Source organism: Zootermopsis nevadensis, unplaced genomic scaffold (genome assembly GCF_977971745.1).
Source record: "Zootermopsis nevadensis isolate Lab colony 2312 unplaced genomic scaffold, Znev_1.0 Znev_ptg000025l, whole genome shotgun sequence".
Classification (NCBI taxonomy): domain Eukaryota; kingdom Metazoa; phylum Arthropoda; class Insecta; order Blattodea; family Termopsidae; genus Zootermopsis; species Zootermopsis nevadensis.
Genome location: NW_028259157.1, coordinates 8,810,390 through 8,822,733, shown reverse-complemented (window position 1 = coordinate 8,822,733; position 12,344 = coordinate 8,810,390). Strand labels below are relative to the sequence as shown.

Genomic DNA, 12,344 nt, shown 5'->3' with positions numbered 1-12,344 from the left:
CAAATGCAGTTTGTTTCAAAACACAACTTTTGCTTCGTACATTCAACGGAATGCATTACTGACAGTCGAGGATTGAAAGGCGATGATGGCGGGGGTTGGTCATTAATATTAACTCTGCAATAGCAAACCATCACTGTATGCATTCCACACAAATCTTAAACGTCGTAGACTTTTATCAGAATACAACAACCCAAAACATCTTGGAAAATTCTGTCTGCCACGAATTCCATATCGATTGCTCTGGGACTGATATCGGGGCCTCCTTGATCAGTCTACGTCAGAAATATAGCACGACCACAACAGATTTTGAGAATGATTACCATTTTAGTCTTTCAACTAACTACACCGAAGAAGATCCAATGTAAAACTTCAAAATAAATTTTTAAAAATATTTTAAGAATTCGTGTTATAATGCTATTTGATGCAGATGTAAGTTCCTAATCTAACACATTGTATACGGAATGCGTGTTTACTTAAATTATTTTAGCCTTCTGTACGTTGAGCAGTGAATTGACTACGAATCAGCGCTTTCTATAGAAATACTTATTTAGCGTTAATGTATCCGTGAACTGACTCACAACTACTGTGCAAATTTTGCAGAGTCACAAATTGTTTAACGCTTGTAGAGGTCACAAGATCGAAATTCCATTTTTATAACAGAACACTAAGTACTGGGAATTACAGTGGAAAATATTATGATGTCATTGGAAAGCAATTCTAATATACATAGCGTGTATACATCCTCTTTGCGACAAAGCCAAGGACTCCAGATAAATGTTATTAACACCTCAAAGGAGAGAAATAAGTATGTAAATAATGATAAGAATTTAAATGTGCAGTTCATTTAAAATAACAGCCACGTAAATGTGATTAAATATCAGGACGATGATGTTCTCATCGCCCTGATGATGAACGAAAGAATGTCCTCAGAAACGTCGGTAAACTTCTATCAGACTACACGGCTCAACAACCCAGAAGACGGCCATCTTAAAGTATTATACTAAGACTTTTCTTTTTTGGACAGATATGGTTGTGGGGTACGCCAGTTTGTAAGATATTTGGAAATGTCCGACTTTAACAAATTCATGAGACACAGACGTTTCGAAGAAATCTTGTAACATTTAATCCTGGTGCGAGGTGGGGAACAGATGACATACTTGTAATACAGCGATCATGTCAGAAGGAGCCTTGAGTGTCACGGTTAAACCCGCGCGATGGGTCAAGGAAGGACATGACTCTACAAAGCGCAGCCATGGCAGCTAGGAGGTTTGTAAAAATCGACCTTCCTACTTCATGTATAAATTAGTGAAGTTGAAATATTGTAAAATCCGGGACAACAAAACTGGTCGGGACCTTAAGGCGTCCTTCCGCGAAACTAGAACACAGCAAAATACGTAACGTGGTTCTTAACTATCTCATCCTCGCTTATCGACTCGCGGACCTCAAGACAGAACTAAAGTCAGTCTGTTTACACGAAATTGAAATGTGTTAAAATTTACACTAATGAGACTTATTATTGCAAACACCTTCACATATTTATTATTCAATGATTTTCGAGGATAACATAAATCATTAGTGAAATACTTGACGCGACTTTCGTTTCAGTGATCTGGACAGTATGTCTGCATCTTCAGGGCTAAAGACAGAGACAGTTTCTCCCAGACGCCGGCATTTACCGACGAGTCTACACGGCGCCGAACTCCCCCCCCCCTCCCCAAAAATCATATAAATGTAATCTGTTTTTCGACATACTCTCTTAAATAAAATATCTTACTTATCAAGGTATATGAAAATTAACCACTGTTATGTATGGGTTTGAAACGCAGTCTCTCGCTCTCAGAGATTGAAGAAATTAGGGGGGAGAGGAGGTATTCACAGGAGAATACGTGAACGTGGGATTGAAGACAACTAAGCAACGATGTTATCATTACCATGATAACATCTAAGACAGTTGAAATTAGGTAGATACGTTCGTTCTACTCATAAGGAAAACAATGGAAAAAATGGTGACATGATTTAAAATCTGAAACTAATGGATCTGATGTCACATTGAAGAGGTTCTGTGACGATGATTATGAAACTTTGGTTTCCACAACTACGGAGAATTTTTTGAACAGCTGACTGGCCATGATGTCTTACACAAAACCCTACTAGGAAGTCAGAGAGCTAATTAGGAAGTTAACGAGTTAGAAAGCCAGCCAATTATTTGTATTCTTAGCAAGTTAGCAACAAGTGTTTGGTATGTTAACAAGCGTAGGATCTATGTAGCCAACTAAGCAGATAGGGTAGAACTTACCATATTTGTGGCCAATTGGCGACGTACTATGGTGATAATGATTAATAAATGCCAAGGATTCCTCCGTAGTGGCCTGCCATTAACGGCAGTATATGATATCGGGTACACCATGTTAGTTCGGATGAGACCATACCCAGGTCCAGTTTAGTCTAAAGAGTCTCTGCTATACCTTTTTACCTTCTACGCCGAGGATTTATTGACTAGAAAAGAAAAACAGGTGTATTTTTAAATGCATGTCTAATTCTAAGGCCGTATGATTATTCTAACATTAAATTCCAACATTTTAACCGAAATTTCACCAGATAATTAGGGCATAATCTACGCTGCTAGTGCATATTGACCTCCTGATGTCCATAAACTTTAACCTATTATTTAAGAGTCGTAGACATCGAAAAAAGAGGAAAATTATGTATAAGTAATTTATAAATGTTAAAAATACGATAGTCTGTGAGATTTCAGGTTATCAAGACGGTGAGTATGAAGATTTCTATCTTCTGGGTTATATCACCGAGTAGTCTGGTAGAATTCTGCCGACGTTTCAGAAGTGCTTGCTTCCTCCGTTATCTACCATACTAAAAGGACAAACAACCCAGAAGACGACCATCTTCATACAACGTCAGTTTGTTTGAATACAGTTATTTTTCACATATAGTTATTCACGCACGTCAAATAGTTCCTTATATAAATTTTGCTGTTACAACAATTTGAAGTTTTTGCAGTTTCGCCTTGTAAATAAAAATTGAAAATTCTGAATAATTCATGATACGGTTCTTTCCCCTTTTTCAAAGGAATATCATGTGTGCACATCAGACGCCCATGAGTGTTAATGGGCGTATTTAATTTGCCGACCAAATCGCTTTAATCCTACAGATAAATGCCAGTGTTCACAGATAAGGGAGTAAATGAATAGCTCGCGAGTGATGTTATCTGCATATTATTAGCATTGTGACGGACAGTAATTTGTGGTTAGCGCAGATGACACCAGGTAGCAGTTCATGGAAACACGAGCTCCTAATGGGGACATGGCCACCCGAACAAACGACAGGTTATATTTTCATTTTAAGTTGCACGCGCTTTTGAAACCAACGAGTTTTTTTTGTAGGAATTAGGTACGAGGATAACGAGTAAGACGATTGTAATAATATTTTTGTAATAATGACGTATGGTTGAATCATCGGAAATCTCTTTTCATAAATTATCTTAGCAACATGCTGCTACTTTATTCTTCTTTCAAACTCTTTTATAAGCCCACTCTTTGCCTTGAAGATACAGAAACACCTCTCACTAAAACCCTCTTCAGTTTTACAAATGTATAACAAAAGAGAGAGAAAATGCGCAAGTTACGTGTATCGACTATATATTGTAAAATCGGACTTCGATTGTATCAAGAAAATTTCATCGCAAGAAATATTTGTGTGACAAGCATGTATCTCGTTGGGATTTACAGTAATTTTCTTTGAAAGGGTTCTCCTTTTTATGAATGTAAGACGTGAAAAACCGATTCATATCCTTACGCAAAATAATAGTTGTAACAAACCGATTTGAACAAAATTAAAATCTCTTCGCAAACCTTCTTCTGAAATACGTCAATATTCATCAAATGTTTTAGCTACTGAGACGCCCAAAATACTCAACACATCACACAAACAGTAGGATTTCAGTCAACCTTTTAAAATTAAGTATATCGAGAAAATTTAATAAAAGAAAACAAAAGAAGACGTGTGCCAGAAAATCTGAGATGCCCCGCGACAAATACGAACAAGAAAGATTAAAGAATTTACTAAATAATGAATCAATATTATTCACAAGTAGAGATACAAGAAATGTAAGTGAATTAAAGTAAGTCTCGGATGTATGTGGTTGACAAACATCAACCAACGTTTATAAAGTGTGCTGCATTATAGTTTTAGATGCAAGGGAAAGTAGGTTAATCTTGAAGTTCACATGCGCAACCCCGCCACTTACGAAGGTCCCTAGGTCAGAGGTCTCGCGTAGAAAATTCAGAGGTCAAGTGAGTAATGACCCTCTACTTGTTTACACACTTTAAAATATTCAGCAATAAAACAAATGGGAGGATAATTCACGTTTTACCTAGATTCTGATAACAAACTAAACATTTTTTTAAAAAATAGCTTCACTGTCGCGAAAACCTTAAAGCTCACAAATCATTACAAAGTAAAAGAACCAAACTATATCAAGAAGTCTTTAAACAGGAACATTGGCACAAGTCGGCATCCCAAGTATTATTAAGAAGCAAGCAATCGTAGCCTAAGTAAAGGCACTATTCCGACATTTGCCTAAAAAGACGAAGGAAATTATGAGAACTACTGTCAGAATAGCCGACCTGAGAACCGAGATTTAGACCCAGGACCTTCCGAATATGAAGCACAGTCGCTAACCATTCGGCATTCTTCTGCTAATTTAACATTTAGAGAATCACTATGGCACGAATTCTCAACCCGTGGCCCGTCGATGTGCTTTGTGAGACCCACGTACATTCTTGTAATACTGTACCACTTGCTAAAGGAGAAGAAATATAATTTTTTTACTTTAAATTGAAAAATTAATCAATTTTATACCATACAACACGGCGCAACACCCCAGAATATTCGTCGCGTTGAGATCCTGTAATCTCAAAGAGATGTCAGTAAGTCCGTGTGCTAGAGATTTCTTACTGAAAGTGTGACTCGTCATTTGCTGTTCCCTCAAACGCGCGGACTGAATATTCAGATTTCTGTGACGTTCCTCAACCTTGACCTATATCAAGTCTAGTTACGTCATCAGCCCGTCTGCTGTGCTCTGATGACGACAAACCCGGATCTCCCTCCGGGTGACAGACATCAGGTACACGGAAAAAAGGAAGACGAGCTGTGTAGTTCTTCGGCCCGATTCGCGGAGGCAGAGAAAAGCGTATCTAAAACCAATAAGCATCTTATTTTGCATCCCTTCCCTTTTATGAACACATCCATAAGCATTTTTCTACGCTCAAACAGCATTTTGTTAAGTTGGAAACCGCTTAAAATACTGCAAAAGAATTAACATGACATAAAAAATATTCTTCAGTAAGGCATATACACTTATGTGTGTGTATACCTTTTATTTGAATCAGAAGACAGCCATCTACTTGAATTTCTTATCAGTCTTTAAAGCCCGAAAGCTTTCCGTGGGCCTGATCGACTACTCGAATACCAGAGCGAAACGTCTTCACTGGGACTCGAAACCGGGAGAGATTACGGCCATTACAGCTTGATAAGAAATGTTAGCGAAGTGCAGATTTAGGGTTAGTGTCCTTTCTTCCTGTAATCTCTTGGCCGAAACAAACAGATTTTTTCCTCCCTCATAAAATGTCAGGTTTCCTAGCGTCACGATGAATAGATACAGAGTCTGTTTCTTGAGCCACTTTTCTACGAAGAAGTGCATGGCTCCACCCACTATTGTTCTAGCTGCAACAGCAGGAACAGATCTCTTGTCATGCGCAGTGAAAACACAGTCCTCTCAAGCAGTATAATCAGGGGTGTACCTTTTGGCCTGTGTTCAAAGAGCAGGAATATTACGTCGCGTGCAAAGTAACCAATTGATCGTTCTGGCCAATGGATTCGTTGGTTGTTCGCCAAATTTTGTGACGGATTAACCAATCGAGACAGATATTTAACACCAGTTTATTAGAACCTCAGATTGTACAGAGTATCCCACGTTACTAAGACCCATCTACCAGCACGAGACGGCAATGTTCTGCGCTGTGACTAACTCATTTATCGGTAATTCGCTCGCTGCTGATACGGCATGCTGTCATGGCGGGTTCCAGGTTAAATGGGACATTCTGTATAATGGCAACTACATTAATACACAAAAGTAATGTAATGTAAAGCCGTCTTCGGCACACGCCATAAAGGCGCTTGGGGGGGGATATGACTCCACTCGTTCTTGACCTCGGCACGAGGTGGCTGTGAGTGGTCAACATCATGCCCTGATCGTGCTTTTCCCCTGAGAAAAGGATCCCCGTTAAGAGGCTGACTGGGCCCAGACCCGGTGTGGACGCAGAGGCTAGAGAAAAATCCTTTGCCCCTATCAGGGATCAAACCCAGGTATTCCAGTCTGTAGTCAGTCACTACTCCGTTTCAATGAGACACGCATGAAGATTACTGTCTTCTGGAATACTGTCTCATGTGGTCTCGAATAACATGACAGACGTTACTAAGGTACTTACTGTCTCCATCATCAGGGCAGTAAGAACCTTTGAAAAAGCAGCAAATCTCTACCAGACTACACGGCGCAACATTTCAGAAGGCGGCCATCTTTACACCTGAAGCCGAGAAAATCTGAATTATCACTAAAATTCTTCGCCGTTTCATTGATTATTCTTTTACCTTACAGTGCCGTATAAACAGCTGAGATTATGAAGTTTCGAATGCGACATAGTGGCGCGAGTACAAATTTAAGATTAGGGAAACATTCTTATTCGTTCGTAGAGAGTTTTAAGGCCCAGAACTCATCTGCACATACTAACGCATATAAGAGAACCTCTCCCTGAAAAGCCGGTCCCCCAACGGAGGTCGACCCGCATACTTTCGAATAGAAGCCAAACGTATAGCCGCTGGGTGTCCGAAACCTTATTTCATCATAAAAATCTAAATCATTCTCATGAAGATTCTTTTATCTGGGAAAACTGAGATAAACAGATAATACTGTACACCCCTGCTTAAACTAGAAGCTCGTGGTTACAAACATCTTGTCTAAATAACCTTGAACTTGAACCCAAATGAACAGCTATTTTCAACATCTCATGTTGTGTGCGACAAGGCAAGAGTGCTGTCAAGTGTACGTTTTTGATTATAGGAGACAGCGTCTTGATTCTTCTGGCTGTAGAATATCCAAGCTGCATACAACGTACTTCGTCACTGATGTCTCAGATGATACGTGAGTGATCCATTCCTTCTTATCTCTTGCTAAGAATTTCATCTGCGTTAAACTTTTGTCCTTCGCCTGTCCTATTTCTCTAATTAGTATCCAAGTAGCTCATTCTAGGTCTTCTTCTTGTTCTGGTACCCTCAACTCTATCTTCCAAAAACCGTTTCGTCTTTGTTTCATCTGTCATTCGAACATGTCCAAACCATTTCAGTTGTTTTAAAGAGATTTTTAAGAAACGAAATAATCAGTTTCTTAGAAATTTTTACGAAATTAGGTTTGGACGGACATTGTAAACATGCGTCTTTCCTCTTCTGTAAATCTTTTTGTTTGGTAATATGAACACGGCGAATGGGAAAATCCGGTCGGTTACAGCAAGAACTGAGCAGCCCTGGTCCATTGGTCAGGCATGAGTAACAAAATACACACATGGTCTGTCGCAAACTGGGATTCAAAACTGTGACATTATTTTGAAAATTGGCCTGGTACTTTAAGTATCTCAAATATCTTACTAATCTGTACTGACATTTTCACCTGTGAAAATCTTCAGAATGTAAAGCAACGGCCATTAGTTTCAAAAAAACTCATTTCCAAAATATCGTGAAATTCTACGTTCTCATGGCGTTGATTATGAAGATGATTGTTTTCTGGGATGTTTCGACGTGCAGTTTGGTAGTTATTGAACGAGACGACACGACACAGGATCCCAGAAGACTATAAAGTATATAATAACTGTCAAATGCTTTAAGTACAGCAATTACATATTTTATGCAACAGCCTTTATAATTTTAACAGAAATTATTGTGTTGTTATAAAGAAGTTAAGATTACAAAACATCGACTAGTACATCTTTTAGTCACCCGTCGCGGAAACTGACTTTTTCCTGGGTTATTTAAAAACGCTGTGTCAACTGCATAGTTCATATAGGCTATAGTGCAAAATTTGTAATCCTGGGGTCTCGGGTTCGATTCCCGGCGGTGCCCGAATTTATAGCTTGTGTTGGGCAAGGCCGTGGTCTAGGCAACACGGAGTTTTCCTCCGGGGGCTTCCCAGGTTTTTCCGTGGCATCCCAACACACACAGAAGAAGGCAATGGCAAACCACTTCTGGATCATCTGCCAAGAACGTATATGAACAGGTCCCAGTCCGAGAAAAGGATGGAAGGATCCTGTTCATATGGACCTATCGTCAGACAGAACACTAAATAAATAAATAATATAAATATATAAATAGTGCCGAATGACATCCAAAGATGACACTAAGTGGTGAAATGAAGAACTGGGTTTAGAAGGAGGACGTGGCCTATTTTAAAGAATTTAATTGAGGGACTGGGGCAACCGTAAACATGCACAGGTTAGACAATCATTCGTCCAAAATGCGAAATCAGGCACCTCACAACTACAAGTCTAGAGATCTTAAGCTACATCGACCTACTGCGTGAGGCAAGAGATATTTCAGAGAAAAATGAACGCCATTTGATATTAATCAAAGCAATAAAATACTTTTATTATCAGAACTGACTAACAGAAAAATGGGTTTCGTTGATGTAGGCAATTGTAATGCGTTTGGTGTAATTTCGGAAAACCCTGCTTTTTGCGACCGTTCATACTTTTAAAGCTGGCAACACTGTTGTTTAACACTTCGAACTTACGTTAATCCTTGTGGTATGTGGTGTTTATTCTGTTTATGGCCACACATTAGTCACATGTACTCAAAGTATTCATTTCCAAAGAATGAAAATTAACATTTAAAATTATATGAGCAAATGTTTGGAACTAGATACCTTAGAAAATTTCACACTTTTTGAAAAATAAGATACTTCACACAAATGTAACTATCACGTAAGATTTGAGGTTTTCACAGCGGTGAGTATGAAGATTTCTGTCTTCTGGGTTGTTGCGCCGTGTAGTCTGGTAGAAGTTTACCGACGTTTCAGAGGCCCTTGCTGCCTCCACCAACATCGCCAGCGCAACAACCCCGAAGACAAGGTTTCTGTCCTTTCTCCTTTTTACCTGAAGACGGAAGAAAATGCAGCTTCCGAAACGTACTTTTATTGAAATATAGACGGTTGACAACGTCCAGAATACCACTTTTACAGATTATAACGCATCATCATCAGAAACCTTCAGACTTCATCTAAAACAGTATAATTTGCATAGTACATTTGTTACGCCATGAATAAAAATGCATTGGCAATGCCCGAAACTTTGTGTTATTTTTCCCTTTTCCGTAAGTAACAGCTATGATATTTTAGAGATACGTGGGTTAATAACCTTAATAAAATGTAACATACACGTATGAGCAAATATAAATGAGGTCAAAATATCCAATACAAAAACCTGTAGTAATGTGGACCTAAAAGGAAAAATAACTTGACGGGATGTCACATGGACCATAACACTGTATTCAAAAAAATATAAAATCAACATCAAACATCTGTACGTTCACACTTCTTTACAGGAGCGGATACAGCGGCATGGGAAAGATTATAAAATGCTTTGATTTAGCTCTATAAAATACGGCGTCCATTCAGGCAGACGGGAAATGCATCGTTCACTTCCGTAGTTTCATTCTCTCAATCATTTCCGCACCCGTTCAAGCAATGTTTAACACTACGTGTATTGTATGGCAGAGAACAATAGGCATTAGGGTATGGCGGACATCCTGTTACTACTGGCCCTTATATTGCTGTGAACAACGACCCATTTCATACAATTTTTCACTGAATTTTCACATGCCTGTAATTAGTAATGGGCGACTGGAACCGAGACTCTAATCGGTTCGATTTTCCCGGTAGAACGTGCCTCTCCAGCGATTTCGAGAGCTTCGCGTTCTCACGCACTGCCTGGCGAATAGGCCACGAATGTTTGAGAAGACTATCCACTACCGCCTCCTATCATATGTCTCCAATTTCACAACTACCTATCATTCCACCACTTGTTCCTTCATAATCTTTTATACTTACGATGGGAGGCTGGATTAATTTTGTAAACAAACCAAAACTTTCAGAAGAGTCATATTTAAAAACTCTACCAACTACATTAATTACATTACCTTTCCTCTGTAATGTATTTTCAAAGACTGAAACATTGCCACCACAATGTTTGTCAGTCTCTTTTCTTGCTTATGTATCCACAAAGTACATTTGAACTAATAACAGTGTTACCACACTGGCCGAAATCATTCGTACTATCATAATTATTGTTCTGTCTTACAATAGAATCTACATTGCCCACATTTACACAAAAAGTCAGCATTGCCAAAAATTGAATTAGGTTAAGCCAATTTTAAAAGGTACTGATGTTGATGTGTTGCAACCGGGATCACAAATTACTTGGACTGTGTCCATCGTCTATGTTTTTAAAAGAACACTGCGTTTCGGAAGCTGGTCCAGTGATTGAGGTTAGCTCTTTCTATCGAACTCAACTGAGTAAACGCCCCTACTCCTTTTTAACCCGAGGACGGAAGCAGATCCAACTTCCGAAACGTAGCGTTCTTTTTAAAAACACAGACGATGGACATGGTCCAAGAATGTTGTGATCCCGGTTGAATAAGGTTAGGTTTTTCACTGTGTTACATTACCTGAGGCTGCCTTTGTTCAGAAATACACCTTATCTTGTTCCCAAATACATATATACTTCTTGTAAACGTTGATTCTGAAGCAAACTTTCTTACTCTTGGCATTTGAAAGAAAATATGAACACGTGTTACACTAGAAAACAAACACAACCGCGATGACTGAAATTAAGGTACACTCATGCTCACACTTCCCACTCTCCTATGAGTTAATATGACGTAAAATCTAACCATTCACTACATGTTCTTTATTATCACACCTTGCATTCTCCCACCATGAACATAATTAAATGGAGAGACGATTATCGATAGGTACGACAGGGAAGGAAACATTGCAACAAAACCTTTCTGTAGAACAAAAATGAATATTCTTGGCCAATTATTGTCCTACTTGTATTAACAGCAACATCAGAAGTGGTTACAGGTTTGTTAGGAAAAACTGATGATACACAGAAGTAGTACAGAAAACAGCAGTGCTATAATGTTATGTGCAAAATGTTAATCTAAATACTGATGCAGTATTACCATGAATGTCTTGCTACCTAATTTCAAGTTGGAACAAAAATGAAAACGACCTTCAAATGGTTCCTATATTGAGAAGAATCTTTTATACGTAACTTAAGTCATTAGTTCTTGAAATGATTTTTATGAAAATAGGCCTTTTCAATTAAACTTAATGCACTCCTCCGTATCAATTATACAAAAATGTAACAGCTTAACTGAGGGCCTACACACACGCCGTTGGCTCCAGACGACAGCAGATGTTGACGCGTTCATTATTACAAAATTCCTACAATTAACTCATCTTCCAACACATTTCCGTCAAGCGACAAGAGCATGTACTGATTCAGTGGACATGAATTCAGTTTTAAGACTATTATTATCATTATCAACACCATCCTTGCAATCAAGGGTTTTCGTAATCTTAATCGCCACCGTCTTAACAAAGAAATTATAGATGATTGTTCCTTTATTATGTCTCACAGTTTCACAACGAATAGTAAAAAATTATTATCCAGTAGTAGCTGATATGATATGGTATTTCATACTGGACATCAGACGGTCTATTGGTAAAGCATTCAGTGAAAAAGATACAGAGTATGAGATCAGCTTTTTGTGTGGACATGTTCCCATGCACCCTTCATGCCCAACCGTAGATTTAAAAAAACCCGAAGAACGTATCGCGTAGGCCCATGTGCCTGGTTGGCCTAACATAGTTTTATAAATTGGTGAGAATGTTCCAGAAACGGCAAAGATATTAAGCGTGTATTTGGGTGTGTCATGGTACCCGTTTAAAACAGATTTCCCAGAATACTACTTTCATGTTTCAACTTATGGCATTCTTATTCGAAAGAGCTGCCGACCACGAGGGTCACATCCTGAAATGCGGGTCTCCAAGGACGTTACCTCCTTAGAGCGGCAGTTCGTATAAAGAATTTCTAACACAAAAAGTAGATGAAACATGCCAGACACATTCACGAATTACAACGCAAAATAGTGAAAGGATAAACTAACTCCATAAAGCAGAGTCCTTCTTAAGACTGTGATAGTTGCTCACAGAGTCAAGC

The 12,344-nt window shown here is 38.7% G+C and overlaps 1 protein-coding gene across 2 annotated transcripts in view; it reads right to left on the bottom strand.

Moving 5' to 3' along the window:
- Positions 1-10,958, bottom strand: part of Reg-5 (Rhythmically expressed gene 5) — a 36,180-nt gene extending 25,222 nt beyond the window's left edge. The window contains exons 1-2 of one of the 2 annotated variants that reach the window (XM_087356173.1): positions 10,783-10,903; positions 2,297-2,496 (exon numbers count right to left, since the gene is read on the bottom strand). In XM_087356173.1, the coding sequence (XP_087212299.1) occupies positions 2,297-2,407 (111 nt within the window). In that variant the 5' untranslated portion in view covers positions 2,408-2,496; positions 10,783-10,903. Of the gene's footprint in view, positions 1-2,296; positions 2,497-10,782 lie in introns of both variants that reach the window. The other variant, XM_087356175.1, reaches the window with a different exon arrangement.
- Between the last annotated feature and the right edge of the window lie 1,386 nt (positions 10,959-12,344).